Raw genomic sequence first — 15,447 nt, 5'->3', positions numbered from 1 at the left:
ATCTTCTCTCCTTTCGCTTAGTTCTTGCCTAGCCATACTTGCCTCTTTCAGCATTGTCCAGTGAATGTTTTTCTTTGACAAACATGGAATTGATTTATTAGGAAGTGCTCTCAGGAGAAACCACCAAAAGGAAGTGAGGGGAGGGGAGTCAAGTAAGCGTTTGTTGTTGTTGTTGTTAAGTATCATGGAGTTGGTTCCGACTCATAGTGACCCTGCACAGGGTTTCCGAGATTGTAAATTTTTACCGAAGCAGAACACCTCATCTTTCCCCTGCAGAACCACTGGTAGTTTCAAACTGCCGACCTTCAGGTTAGCAGCCGATTCATAACCACTACGCTACCAGAGCTCCTTAAGTAAGGGTATAGTAACAAGTAAAGCTCCAGAGAGTCATCATGAGTCAATACTGTTGGGAACTCACAAGATAAGTTGGATCATACCTCAGAATTTTCTCAATTCAGGGTAAGAAAACAATTTATCAGTCATTGGTAAAGGACTCACCAGGCACTTATGGCTCTTTCATGCACGCAGGCAAAATAACCCCAGTTAGTTTCAGGAACTCTCTGGGCAGCACAGATGGTTCAGAACTGGACTACTGGCCAAGGTTGGGATTTCAAACTCCCAGCGATGCTTCAGTAGACAGGCCTAGAACTCTGTTTTGAAACCCCTATGAAGTAGTCCTCTTCTCTACATACACAGTCACCATGAGTCAGAATCAACTCAATGGATGACTAACAGCAGCAACATTGGCTGTTGGGGAGTCCCTGGGTGTTGCAAATGGTTAAGTGCACAACTATTAACTATGAAGAGCCTAGAAGTCTGCTCCAAAAAGTTCACCGTAATGAAAACTCTATGGAGCACAGTTCTACTCTGTACGTATGGTGCCTCCATGGGTCAGAATTGACATGACAGCAATTTGTTTGTTTTTTGTTGGTTGTTGAGATCGAAATGACATGGGATGTGCATGGAATTGGGTCATATATGGAAGAAAATGGGCAGCTTCTGCCACAGATGTCAGTCAAAAAATGACATTATCCACCCTAAGGCAGGTATAGATCTATAGATAGGTAGGGATGGGAATGAAATCATTTAGTGCCAGCCATTTAATAGACACAAGGAGAGAACTTTGTATCAAAACTTTATTTATTAAACAAAAAATGCACCATTGGAATAACATTTCTATAAAAAATGAATATGAGACTGTTCTACAGTGATTACAAAACCCCATTTTTCCTCATGTAGTAGTATACAAGATCATGTGTAGAAACAGTCATTGTTTTAAACTGTAAGCAAGTTTCTTTTCTCATAGAACAAGATTTACACTTAAATATTGCAATCACTAGTCTAATTTGGTTAACAATGCTAGAATCTGACAATTTAAAAAAACTTTTTGTAGGCCCCAAACACCTTCTTTTCCAAGGTGTTTTGTAGCAACAAACAATTTCTTCTTCCACTAAGGCTAGTTAAAGCTGTAATATACCCATTTCTACCAGATAAACGTATCACTACCAACTAACCATTTGTTTGAATTGCAAAGCCCTTTGAGAGAATGAGTAACAATGATCTGCCAAATGCCATCAGGATATTTTCGGTTTGGTGTACTGTGTTTGGATAACCCTGGAAAGGGAGAAGGTGGTGATGGTGGAGCATGAAGGCTTTGCCTGAGTGCATCACCATACTCAGTGGTGGGCAATTCATTCATTCCCAAAGTCGTCCCTCTGACGTATGGAACACTGCAGCTTTAACAGCCATATCGAGATTCCCAACCAGATCTCCCTTTTTATCATAAATTATCCAAAAAGAAGCCATTCTAAATAATAAATTAAATATTACTTATAAAAAGTACACCCCCATACCCACCCGCCCATTCCCCAAACAAGCTGGCAATTCGAAAAGCTCAGAATTGCCAGTTTCACCCTACAATAATAAAAAACAGCATTTCTCCTCCTCCTCAACATTCCTTTCTTGCATCTGAAAATACACGTTCAACACACAGTGGATCCCTTGCTTATAACATCTTGTAGAGTTTTGTGTTGCTCTCCAATCAATAGAAAAATTAAAGGATGACAACGTACAAAGACTCTCTATTGAGAGCCAGGGAACAAATCCTTCAGAGTGTAACTGGAAGTCAACCAAGAGAATAGTTTCCAATAACGGCAACAGAGAGCCCAAATCAGAACCCATCTTCTTTTGCTCATAGGGGCATACACCCTCACTGACCAGGAAATATTCAGACATTCTGTTTTGTTTTGTTTTGGAATCAACACCTTTTGGAAGCAGATACTTAGAAGCAAAGCGTATATTTTTAACTAGGATGGAATAACATATTAAACACCTAGCTATGATTCTCTAAAGTATCCAATTTAATTTAAAACATTAGAACCAAGTGCAAAGATTTTCCATGCAATGTTAAATTCATTTATGATAGTCATCAGAGAAATAAAATTATGAATAAAGTGTTGTTTAGAAAAGTAGCTTTTTATTTTTTATTTTTTTAAAGCAGTTCAGATTTGATAATGTGATTTCTTTTGCAGCTCTGGAATGTTGTAGGCTCTATAGGAGTATGTGTACATGGTTATGAGCAAGTATTCATTCTAACCTCTAGCAAACTAGTTACACGAAATGAACAGAATGAGGGACGGGAAGCCATCCTGCCCCACATCTATTTTAAAGTTTATGTGATTGTACTTTCTTTAGACACACCTAAAACTCAGCCATCTTTTAATTTTCTTATGTTACATTGACTAAGAACACTGGTAGTGTACTTGGTTACAAGTTGGGCTGCTAGCCACAAGGTCAGCAGTTCAAAGTCACTCCATGGGAGAAAGATGAGAACTTTCTGCTCTTTTAAAGATTTATAACCCTGGAAACCCTATACAGCATTGCTATGAGTTGGAACCAACTTGATGGTAAACAACCACCCCACCACCCACTGTGACTAAAAATGGATATTACAAAATCACAAGAAATTTGAGTTTAGGATCTAATTTTATAAAGGATGATGGCTTTAGAGACAACTTTTTCTGGTTGGAATTAATGTGCAGCTGTCCTATCTTAGTTACTGTGGTACACTTTAAGAAGACTTTACAGGGCTTTATTTAAACAAAGTTAACCAAAGGATCAAAAGGGTGAATTAATAACCATTTTCAAGCCGAGGCTATGATAGTTTTAGAAAGACCTATACTTAGAAATTCTTTATTAGAAAAGCCAGTGTGTACCAAACTCTACAGTTTCAGAGCGTTATCTGGAACACCTTGCTAAATGCTGGGCAGCTCTCATTTCTGCCGCTGCTACCAAGGCAGGAAGAGTCTTGGTTAAAGTCCCTCCGAGCCGCTCCATGGGAGAAAGATACGGCAGACTGTTTCCATAAAGATTAAAGTCTTGGAAACTATGGCGAAGTCCTACTCGATCCTGAAGGGCCACTATAAATCAGACTCCACTTGATAGATAGGCAGGAGGACCCTGGGACCAATAAGTGCTTTGTAATTAGTTGTTGTACAGTTTCATGTGAGCAGTTGGTGGGTTTGAACCACTGACCTTGTGGTTAGCAGTCCAGTGCCTAAACTATAGTAACACATAGGTGGTTAGTTAGTACCTTCTTGAAATTCACCAAACAGCACCACAGATGGCTTAGAGAACGGCTTCCATAAAGACGACAGAGATGAGAACTCAAGAGGGCCAGGCCAGTTCTAATCTGTAACACATGGATTCGCCCTAATCGGCACCACGGCAATGGGTTTGGATGATTTTCTCTTTTGGATCAAAGACAGGGGATTGAGCCTGTATAGCTTTTTGAACAAGCCTAATTTGAAGAGATTACCTAATATATCCATTCTCTATTAGGAAGCCTCAATAAATTTACCTTGTACTTTTATAAAGGAAAGAACTTAAAAAAATTTTTTTTTGGATAGAAAATAGTGAAATTTTTCATGAGTCCATGAAATAGACTTGGAGTAGGAGCAAAACACAGAATCCACAGGCTAATTTTTTTTCAAGAGATCAGGAGATTGGGAAATTTAAGCATTATTTGAAAACATGGGCAGGTATTTGTACACACGTGAACCATTTGGGGGGAGGGGAGTAGTGTTGTACATTAGCCATTGCACACCAAAATCACCAGATAAACCACACTAAGGCCTCGTGAGAGTATCTATGATCTATCTACTCAAGACATAGAGTGAAGACTTACTAGTATCGCCAATTAAGAAAATAAACCATTTAATTTGTTTAATGCAGTCCCTCGGTTGTACAAATGGATGATGTTAGGCTACTAAAGGAGCTCGTTGGCCATCCAGAGACACTTACAGAAAAAAAAAAAAAAAAAAATAGGTCTTGTCAATGGACTTTCAAAAAAAAAAAAAAAAATTCAGTCCTTGAAAATCCTTTGAAGCACAAGTCTACTCTGACATGCACAGGTTCACCATGAGCTGGAGTCGACGCCAAGGCATCTGGTTGCTTTTATTCATTTAATGAAGAAAGTTTCATGGCCGAAAGCACCTTCTATTAAAATCAATTATAGTTGTTGTTGCTAAGTGCTGGCGAGTTGGCGCCGACTCATTAACTACTGGTAGCGTAGTGGTTACAAATCGGGCTGCGAACCTGAAAGTCAGCGGTTCGAAACTATCAGCCGCTCCGCGGGAGAAAGATAAGGCTTTCTACTCCCGTAAGGATTTACACCCTCGAAAACCCTGTACAGGGTTGCTATGGGTTGGAACCGACTCGACGGCACTTAACAACAAATAGGGTTTCCAGGGAGCAGCTGGTGAACTTGAACCGCCGACCTTACAGTTCAAACTGACTTTGCAGGTCAGCACATTAACCCACAATGCCACACCAGGACTCCAAAACCAATTATAGTAGAACCTATGAAAGCTAGAACCTCTCTAAGGAGGACCCTGTCAAAAAAGTAAAGCTCAAATCTTTTTCACTAAAATTAGTGATAAAAAATGGAACACTTGTGAGACCCAGGAAAACAAGTCTGTCCGTTCTGGCTTTCACTGTATCTGCATTTTCAAAACATTTTGTTTCTTAAGGTCATTGACCTTGATTGGAGAGGTATACAATTTTGTAAAAATGCTAATGTTCTTGATTGTCTACCTACATTCTCTAGCATAAAGGTGTGACTCAGACCATGAAGTCATAGATTTATAGTCCACTCTAAAGTAAGCACAGGAGTCCTGGTGTGGTGCTGTGGGTTAATGCACCAGACTGCAAAGCCATTTGAACTGCAAGGTTGGTGGTTCAAGCTCACCAGCCGCTCCTTGGAAACCCTATACAAGGTCACTATGTGTCAGAACCGACTCAACTGCACTTAACAACAACATCAACTAAAGTAAGCATAGGACCACACTCCAGGGATATTGAATGACTTAAGATAATGTTCTTCTCTCATGAGTATTAGAAAGAGAAAAGCCATTCTGGGGCCTTGAGAAGGTTATGTTCACCTAATACACATTTTCTCTTTTGAAATAACGAATTGTGCCTGCAGGGTTAAATATTATGCTAGCAAATGCCTTATTCCAAGGTCAGTGGAGGGTTGTTTACCTAAGTGCCCACTGGGTGAACAAGAGCAATCTGTCCCGTAGAATAATAGCCCATAGCTCTTCAGAAAGACTTCCCAAAAGTCTTAGTAAATTAAACACACACTCTTGTTGAAGGAACAGTTTCACAAATGGACCAGACTTTCTAATGAACCATTTGAACAAGCCCTCTCTTTGACATCAGATTTCCTTCCCGACATAAAACTGTAAAAAAATAATCTGAATTATTACTTCTGTTACAGTGCCATTTTGCTCAAAATATTTCATTCAGGGATTCAAATATAATTACCCACCTAATAAAAGGAGCTATTAGGTTGTAAAGATCCTATCCCTTCCATGCTCTTTTAAAATTATGACCTACTCAAGCTTGAAATCAAAGGCAGAGCTGAAAGGAATAACTCAGCTGAAACTCTCTTATTGGGTTTTCAAGTCGCCTAACTGATAAATATGCAAACTAGCTCCCTTTTGGCGATTCAGCTGCATAAACAGGGATTAACTCCAAATGCAGCTGAAAATTCAGAAACTAAAAGGGTGCGCCGCACAAAACATTCTGAATTTCAGCTAGTTCCAAGCTGTAGCTAAGCATGGCAATGGAAGATTAAAATCCTAGCCTAGATTGATGATGCTGAAGTTCCATTGGCAACATGGCCTGGTGGTTGTCACTTGCCAACACTGTCCTGTTTAAGCCAGTGAGGACCCTGTTGGTGGAATCGGCATTCCTCAAGAGAAGCTACTGTTAGAAACTGGTCTCCATTTTCCTTCACTTCCTCAGGGCCTGTTCTCAGAGAATGCCATTTCCAAAGTGCAGGACAAAGGTCACTGGCTAGGAATCCATGCTATTTGTGAAGCTGGCCAACTCACCTCAGCTTGACTGCCAATGGGAATTCAAGGAGGAAATTTTCCTGGCCAGCTTCTCAGCCAGGCTCCAGAGGAAGATGGCCTTGGTGAAGCTTTGAAATGTCATCACAGTGTGATGTGGCACAAAAGCCACCCAAATTGAAAAGTGTTCTATTACAAGCTTAAGCACATAATTACCGTGTGTCTGAGAAGATTGCATATTGTATCCTCTTTCTGGAAATGTACAGCTGCTGGCAGAATGCCACTAGTGGCAGGTTTTTATGTTCCTTGTCCTCCAGACATAAATGCTAACCAAGGGTGGATTTACAAATACTTGCTCAAATTGGTGAATTTTACAACCCCTTGCTAATATTCACCTCCTTGTGCAAGATAAATGACTTGAGTTACAAAACATAGGCAGTTGCTGCCTTTTGTTTGTTTATTTACGTTTTGTGCTGTCAGGAAAACATCCAATCCTTTGGTGCTCTATAGTGAGAGAATTCCTATGGGTGCTTCATACCGTAAAGTTGAAAACAAAGTAGTGAGCCTACACTGATATACCATGGCATGATACAGGCTTAAATAAAGCACTTGCATTTTGTAAGACTAGACCTACACAGAAAGGAAACAACAGGTCTCAACACAGTAAAACATAGGCATTAGTTATGACAGTGTGGGCACTGCAGAGGCAAAGACCCAGGACTATTCCAGCAGCTTCAGCTCTGACATTGCAGTGAGGATGCATCATTGCTTTTGTTTTGGGACCCCATAGTCATCCTATAAACATTCCTGACATCTATGAAAGAAGGGATGGTGATTCCTTCTGAACTCCTTCTGGATCTTCCTTAACTGAGTGGTCCTGGTGGTTAATCTGTACATTGGAGGGGGACAGTTCTTGGACACAGGTGTGCTGCTTATGGGTAATTGGTATGCCGCAAAGTTCCCGGAAAATCCACCTTATCAATTCTGCAATGTGTGTTAAAAGGCTGAGCCTGTGATGGCATTAAGTTGCTTCATTAGCCCTTCCAAACTTGCCATTTGTTCACTCAAATCATCCTGTTCATACACCTGTAGAGAGAAAAACAAGGGTGAAACATTAGTACTGGTGAAGAGCAATTATCTTCCTTTCATTAAGGCCTGGGCCATGGCTAGTTGGTTCACCCTGTCTGTATACTGGAGTTGTTGTTGTTGTTAAGTGCCTTTGAGTCGGTTCCGACCCATAGCGACCCTGTACAGGGTTTCCGAGGGTGTAAATCCTTACGGGAGTAGAAAGGCTCATCTTTCTCCCACGGAGCGGCTGGTAGTTTCGAACCGCTGACCTTAAAGTTCGCAGCCCGATTCGTAACCACTACGCTACCAGAACTCGTTGTATACTGGAGTAGCAGCCCACATTTTAGGATGAGCTCAGAATGCACTGACAGAATGAAGACGCTGGTGATCTTAAAAGAGGTGGTGACGACTGGCTGTTTCGTGTCTTCTTTCCTTTAATAAGAAAAAGGCTTTTGAATCTAAACTGTTGTTGTTGTTAAGTGCCATCAAGTCAATTTTGACTCACAGTGACCCTATAAAGGGTTTTTGAGAGGTGGTTGGTGACTTTGAACCACTGACCTTGCAGTTCAAACTGACCTTGTAGTCCACTGCATTAACGCACAGTGCCACACCAAGACTCCACACAGCTGGTGATAGAAAGACCTTGATTTGAATCAGAATAATTAGGATATCTAAAATATCCTGTTTGAAATCAAGGTCTTTCTATCACCAGCTGTGTAGTCCTGGACACACCCATGGAATGCTCTGATGTATAGTTTTCCTCGTCTCTAAAATGATAACAATGATATCTATTTCAAGACAACATCAAGCATCCCCTGAGACCTCCGTACTGTCTGGAATGTGATGCATATTCAATACAAACTCTGGTAGCGTAGTGGTTAAGAAACAGGCTGCGAACCGCAAGATCAGCAGTTCAAAACTACCAGCCATTTCGTGGGAGAAAGATGAGGCTTTCTGCTCCCGTAAAAAATCACAGCCTAGGAAACCCTGTACAGGGTCGCTGTGAGTCGGAACTGACTCTACAGCACATAACAACAACAACAAGAAGTAACCAATCAGGTTATAAGCAGAATTTACATTACCAATCTTCTCTTTGTAATAATGTAGGCATGTTATTGTTTAATGAGCTGTGCTCTGACCAATGAAAAGTCTGGAAGTTATGACTCGACTCTAGTTTGCATGTGAAATCAAAATTCACAAACCAGTCCTTTCTTTGTAGGATGTGATGGGAATTTTGTTGGTATAATTTGAATGGTGGATGACTTGAAGAGGCTGAACTGTAGATATCTTAGTGAATTACTTTCTGTAATTCCTCTTACTATGGATCACTAATATCTTGTCATTAGTAAGTAATGCTGGATTACTAGTTAGTTATCACAGAAACCTCAGGGCTTCTATTTACTAATTATGGAAAGGCTCCAGAAATCTGTATTTTCTAAACTAACAGCCTAGGTAGTTTTGTTGGTGTGCTAGTTGCTGATATGGGGGAAGGTCATAGAGACTAATATTGAACTAAATCCCATTAACTTTGTACGCTTGATCTTTTTGAGTTGGTAACCCCCACCCTTTTTTTGTTGTTGTCAAATAGGAAGAGCAATGCTTGTCTCATTGGGCTGTTGAGAGGGTTCAACATGTCAGTACCTGGCTAGTGTTAAAGTACACAAAATATGTCTGTTTCCTTTTTCGACATGTCCTTTGTGTCGACTAATATACACATGCCTTATGCTTGATGCTCCTTGGCTAGCTTATTTAATTGATTCGTTTGAGGCCTGTACCAAGATTTCCCACTCCATATAGCCCAGGAAGCATTGTTACTGTACTCAGAAGCATATATATAATTCTGCCAAGAAACACCCTAGATCTAAAGAGACAATCGATGGAGGTTGCATAGAAGGATTAACACAATGATACTCCAATCCTGAAGAAACAGATCAAAATCTGTGCTTAAAATATGTTAGAAATCTTTCACAGATTCATCATTATTCTTTAATGTTCTGTAGTTTTTCCATTGTGTGTGCACAATGTAGTTTGTTTATCCATTCATCAATTGATGGGCACTCAGGTTGTTTTCATTGTTTTGCTATTGTGAATATGTGTGATGAGCATGACTGTGTGCATACCCGGTTGTTTCATGGGTCTTGTTTCTTTAGGATATAAACCTAGTAGTGGAATTGCTGGATCGTATGGTATTACTACTTCCAGCTTTTTAAGGAAGCACCATACTGTTTTCTGCAGTGGTCTCTGGACCTGGGGACTCACAATGACAATCTCAGGGGACATCAAGGTCAATATTCTACATCCTACTTTGGTGAGTAGTAAACAGTATCTTGGAGTCCTGGTGTGGCACTGTGGGTTAATGTGCTGGACTGCAAAGCCAGTTTGAACTACAAGGGTAGTGGTTCAAGCTCACCAGCTGCTCCTCGGAAACCCTATTCAGGGTCGTTATAGGTCAGAACCAACTCAATGGCACTTAACAACAACAACAACTAGGAAAGCTATCAATGACCATCTAAGGTGCAACTATTGATCTCTCCATGACTGGTGCAAAGAAGAATCAATAAAATCAATGATCTGTAGAATAAACACTGGACTACTAACCTCAAGGTCAATGATTCAAACTCACCAGCTATTGCTTGGAATCCCTCCTATACAAGGTCCCTATGAGTCAGAACCGACTTGATGGCACACAATAACAACAATAGACCACATAACTCCAGTCTCCACAGCCTGACACCAGAAAAAATAGATGGTGCCTTGTTAATACTGCTGATTGCTCTGAAAAGGATCACAATAGAAGGCCCTGGATAGCATGAAACAAAACACAACATTTTTTTAAAAAATCAAGTTTACAAGTCAGATAGATTTTGGCGGAACCCCAAAACTATGGCCCTTACACTTCCTTCAAGTCTAGAACCTAACTAACTCTCTGGCTCAAGTTTTAGCCAAACAGTTGTTGTTGTTGTTGTTAAGTGCTGTCGAGTCAGTTCCAACTCATAGCGTCACTGTACAGGGTTTCTAAGGCTGTAAATCTTTACGGGAGCAGAAAGCCTCATTTTTCTCCTGCGGAGCGGCTACAGCCTGCTATGTAACCTACCAGAACTCCTTAGCCAAACAGTAGTAGGCCTATAAGGTGAACAATAACACTAAGGAGGTACACATTCCTTAGAACAAGCGTATGAGGTCAAAAGGGCAGTATTTGTCCAGAGACAAAGCTCCGAGGGTAAGAAGGGATAGGAGGAAATGAGGGCAAGTGGAAACAGTAAATACATGGAGAAATGGGAAGAGTTCTATTACATTGTGGGAATTGTAATTAATGTTACAAAACAAAATCTGTATCTATTGGAGAATAGAAAGCCAATTTACTGTACAAGTTCACCCAAATCACAATAAAAAAAGATTTAACAAAAACAAAACAACGTACTTGAAATTGTGCTTCTTATAAGAATCTCAGAAACATTCTCAATGAAAACCAAACAAAAACCAAACCAAATGCGCTGCTATCAGGTCAATGAAGACTCATGGTCACCCTACGTAGGGGATCTGAGACTGAAAATCTTTACGGAAGCAGACAGCCTTATCTTTCTCCAATGGAGTGGCTGGTGGGTTTGAACCACTTACCCGACTCCTAACACACAGCAGCACCCGGGTGCCTTTAGAAAGACTTTTGTTGTTGTTGTTAAGTGCTATCTAGACGGTTCCAACTTATAGTGACTCTGTTTAGGGTTTCCAAGGAGCAACTGGTGGGTTTGAACTGCTGATGTGGTGGTTCACAGTCCAGTGGGGATCCTACAGCACCATACCAGGAGTCCAGAAACACTCTAGAGTTTGCTAAACAACTGTTTTGTTTTTGTTTTTCTAATTTTTAAAAACTTTTTATTGTGAATTGGGTGAAGGTTTACAGAGTAGATCTCAGTTTTATAGTCAACAAATCATACATTTCATTTGATCTCGATTGTCCTCTTAATGTCACATCACATACCCCACGTCCTTCCTGTGCGTCGTGTTTCCATTCCTCCTCCTTTCCCAACCTTCGGAATCGTGTCGTTTGAGTTCAATGCTGCCCTTTGATCTTTAATGTTGGACAATTCTATGGTGTGTGTACCTCACTAGTGTTTTTCCCCCCTTAAATGCCTGGTGTGGTGTTGTAGGATAAACACTAGACTGCTAACTAACTGCAAGGTTGGTGGTTCAAACCCATCAGCTTCTCCTCAGAAACCCTATATAGACTCACTGTCACTTAACAACAACAACAACATACACCAATTATTGCTTGGCTGAAAATCGAAGCCTGGGGATAAGTTCCGTTTCAGACCTGAAGGGTGAGCAAGGGTTATAGTCTCAGGTTCCAACAGTTCATATTTGGCAGGTTGTTGTTGTTGTTGTTAAGTGCTGTGGAGTCAGTTCCGACTCATAGCGACCCTGTATAGGATTTCTGAGGCTGTAAATCTTTACGGGAGCAGAAAGCCTCATCTTTCTCCCATGGAACAGCTGGTAGTTTTGAACTGCTGACCTTGAGGTTCGCAGCCCAATTTGTAAACACTATGCTACCAGAGCTCCTTTAAGCCTGGTCTTTTTTATGATTTTGATTTTTGTTCCACATTTTCCCTCACTCTATCCAGGACCTTCCACTGTGATCCCTATCAGAGCAGTTGTAATGGTAACTGAGCACCATCCATTTCTTCTGGTCTCCAAGTCATGGAGACTGATGTTCACATGGGCCATTAGTCCATTGGACTAATTATTTCCAAGCATATTCAATTTTCATTTCATTTCAAATTTCATTTTCCTCTGGACAGGGAGCGATCAATAGATAGTCATTCATGAGCTTTTAAGATCCTAGTCACTACTTACCAAAGTAGCCTTTGTGTACTATGTTATGTCAGTTGACCATGGGGTCTCCTGAAACCATGGTCCTGAGCATCTCATTCTCTCAAGGTGTTCGGTAATATCTAAATGTTTTCATATTATTGCCCCTTGTATGCTCCACTACGTTCATGAATATGTTTACAGGAAAGGCAAACACCCATTTATAAATGTCCTTTGCCAAACCTGTATATATTTTTGCATATACTCTTATTCTTGTCCCTATACCCATTCTGCCTCTATAACTAATCATGTATCTATCTGTAGATCACTGTTATGGCTGAATGCATACATAACAGTATTTACCTCTGATCCCTAAGGGAACAACTTTAACTGCTCAGTGGGAGACAGATGAGGCTTTCTGTTCCCACAAAGATTTAAAAAGCCTCAGAAACCCTATACAGAGCCGTTATGAGTCGGAATCGACTAGAAGGCACTTGTTGTTGTTGTTAAGTGCCATGGAGTCGGTTCCGACTCATAGTCGATCCTGCACAGGGTTTCCGAGGGTGTAAATCTTTATGGGAGTAGAAAGCCTCATCTTTCTCCTGCGGAGCGGCTGGTAGTTTCGAACCGCTGACCTTAAGGTTCGCAGCCCGATTCGTAACCACTACGCTACCAGAGAAGGCACTTAGCAACACTTAAATCTTTATTGAATTAAATCTCTCTATAAATTTGTCCCTAAAGATTTTTCTTTTAATATTGAACTTCAGAAAAACAGAACAGAACAAGAAGCAATCAGAACAGCAATCGCTGAGGGTTAAGCAGGAGTGTTAGTTGGCTGAGATTTCACCATGCTTCAGCAGCCAATGCTTCTCTTGCTGCAGCATGGATTACAAGGATGCTCTTACATTGGCTGGGTCCTCAGATGGTTTGTGGCTCTCCTCAGACACTTCAGGGGCTGTTGGCACGGATACAGGAAGCAAAGGGGATCTTGCCTTTCCAGCCAACCCAAGAGAGGCTGTTTTAACATGAGTCTTGGGAAGAGTAGGACCTGAAATAGAAGGCACAGAGTGAGCAAAATAAAATATAAAACATTCTGGGGTACAGTCTTTCAAGCCAGAAAGCCAAATCCAGCGGTTGGCATTGATTTTAAGCTATTGCTCATTCTGTAGCATAGAGATGAATTCTGACACAACAAATGGACTCATTTTATTTCTACTGAATGCAAGACAAATTCTGATTAGGCCTCTCTAGATGAAACTCCACTAGTCATATGTAATTTCAAGTGGATTCCAAATCACACTATGAAAGGCTGCCTGGGAGCTCTGGACTTTTCATCATGTGCTATAAAGTGTCAGGCAAGCTCATTTGGTGCCAATCTCAGCTTTGGACCAGATAGCCTTGTACTAAACCACCTAAATAAGCCATAAATTGTACAACAAATGTAGGGAAGATTTGTGGAGCTAGAAAAGATGGCTTCTCTCGTCTACAAATGATTATTAGATGTTATAGCAAAATAAAGTTCCTCATGATCAACCTGATAGAATCTCACTGCTAATTGTCTTTGGGAACAAAAACTAAGTGACATAATTCTGAATTGATCAGTACTGCTTCTTGCCAATTAAAAACATTCTATTGTTCAGGAAAAGTATTTGAAAAACTGTTGAGTTTTTATCAGATGGTATTTCTAGAAATTTTGGCTACATGGTTTCATATGATAAGAACTGGATTGGGACCCACAAAGTCTGTGGTTCGAGCCCACCAGCTTCTGCATGAGAGAAAGTTGAGGTTTTCTGCTCCTGTGAAGATTTAAAGCTCAGAAACTCTCCAAAAGATCACTATGAATTAGAACCACTTGATGGCACTTAACAACAACCATTTATTTTTATTTAAGTCAATTTTTATTTAACACTATTTGTTTTTGCTGAGAAAATCATTCTTTTGTTGTTTTATTGTAAAAGTAACCATGTTAATTATTATCATCCTAATTTACATATGAGGATGTCAGAAGAGAGAGAAATTAAGAATATCTAAGTTTACATTTTAAAAGAACAGGCACAGTTAAAACTTTATACCAAGTTCCCAAGAGCTATTTTAATCCACTGAACAAATTCACATTTATACTAATATATTTACCTAGCCCGTTCAATTGACAGAAATTTTTGAAGAAGCATTGGAAAAGAACATGCAATCTAGTGCAAAGGCTATAAGTATCATGATTTGGGTTAAGTGCATTTTAGTCCTCAAACTGACATCTTTGCCCTTGTACACCTTAAAGAAGTTTGGTGCAAAAGATTTGCCTAATGCAATACTTAATTTGATTTTTTGACTGCTGCTTCCATGAGTGTGTTGACACTACCTAAATTGTAGTTGCATTCCCTTCTAGAATACTCACAATGTTTTTCTTAAGCCTGCATTCAGCTTTATTGCCACAGAAAGCTGTTCTTCTTAGCGCCTTCCATGAAACACCTCTCACTCTCTCTCATGGTTAATAGAGCAGTGGCTTTGTATTAACTAACTCTGCACATAGCTTCTTATGGGCATTCTTTATTTTGTTGTGCACTTCTTTAGTGTGCTTTTCAGATAGTGCATATTTTACAAATTAAATGTTTGTGGCAACGTAATACCGAGCAAGCCTATTGGTGCCATGTTTCCAACAGCATGTGCTCACTGCTTTCTTGACACATTTTATGACACATTTTAATAGTTCTCAAGGCCTGTGCATTGAACCCACAAGCCACTCCATGGGAGAGTGTTAAGATATACAGCCTCAGAAACTCTATACACGGTCGATATGAGTTAGAAATGACTTTACAGCACTTAGTGACACCAACACCACCACAATATTTTTGAAAATTTTCATACTTAATAGAGTACAGTACAATATAAACATAACTTTTATATCCTAGTGGAAACCAGAAAATTCATGTGACACATATTTCGATATTTGCTGTATCACACTATATAGAACCTAACCCATAATATGAGGTGGCTTCAAAAAGTTCATGGAAAAATTCCTCTATCTTTCAATTCCATTTTTTTCATGCACTTTTTGAAGATCCCCTAGTGTCTCCAAGGTATACTTCTATTTATTTATTTATTTATTTTGCATTATAATTTTGATTTGTTGTTGCTGAGTCGATTTCAACCCATAGTGACCCTGTATAGGGTTTCCAAGGAGCAGTTGGTGAGCTTGAACCACCGACCTTGCAGTTCAAAC

General features: G+C 40.0%; 1 protein-coding gene across 1 annotated transcript in view; it reads right to left on the bottom strand.

The window, feature by feature from the left end:
• Nucleotides 1–7,083: 7,083 nt before the first annotated feature.
• Nucleotides 7,084–15,447, bottom strand: part of DCC (deleted in colorectal carcinoma) — a 1,585,944-nt gene continuing 1,577,580 nt past the window's right edge. Inside the window, exons 28-29 of the mRNA XM_006837499.1 lie at nt 13,136–13,278; nt 7,084–7,442 (exon numbers count right to left, since the gene is read on the bottom strand). Coding sequence (XP_006837562.1) covers nt 7,353–7,442; nt 13,136–13,278 — 233 coding nt within the window. The 3' untranslated portion in view covers nt 7,084–7,352. The remainder of the gene's footprint in view (nt 7,443–13,135; nt 13,279–15,447) is intronic.

This window comes from Chrysochloris asiatica, unplaced genomic scaffold (assembly GCF_000296735.1).
Source record: "Chrysochloris asiatica unplaced genomic scaffold, ChrAsi1.0 scaffold00021, whole genome shotgun sequence".
In the NCBI taxonomy this organism is placed as follows: Eukaryota; Metazoa; Chordata; class Mammalia; order Afrosoricida; family Chrysochloridae; genus Chrysochloris; species Chrysochloris asiatica.
Note: the sequence above shows the minus strand (reverse complement) of the source record. Positions and strands in the feature narration are given on the sequence as shown.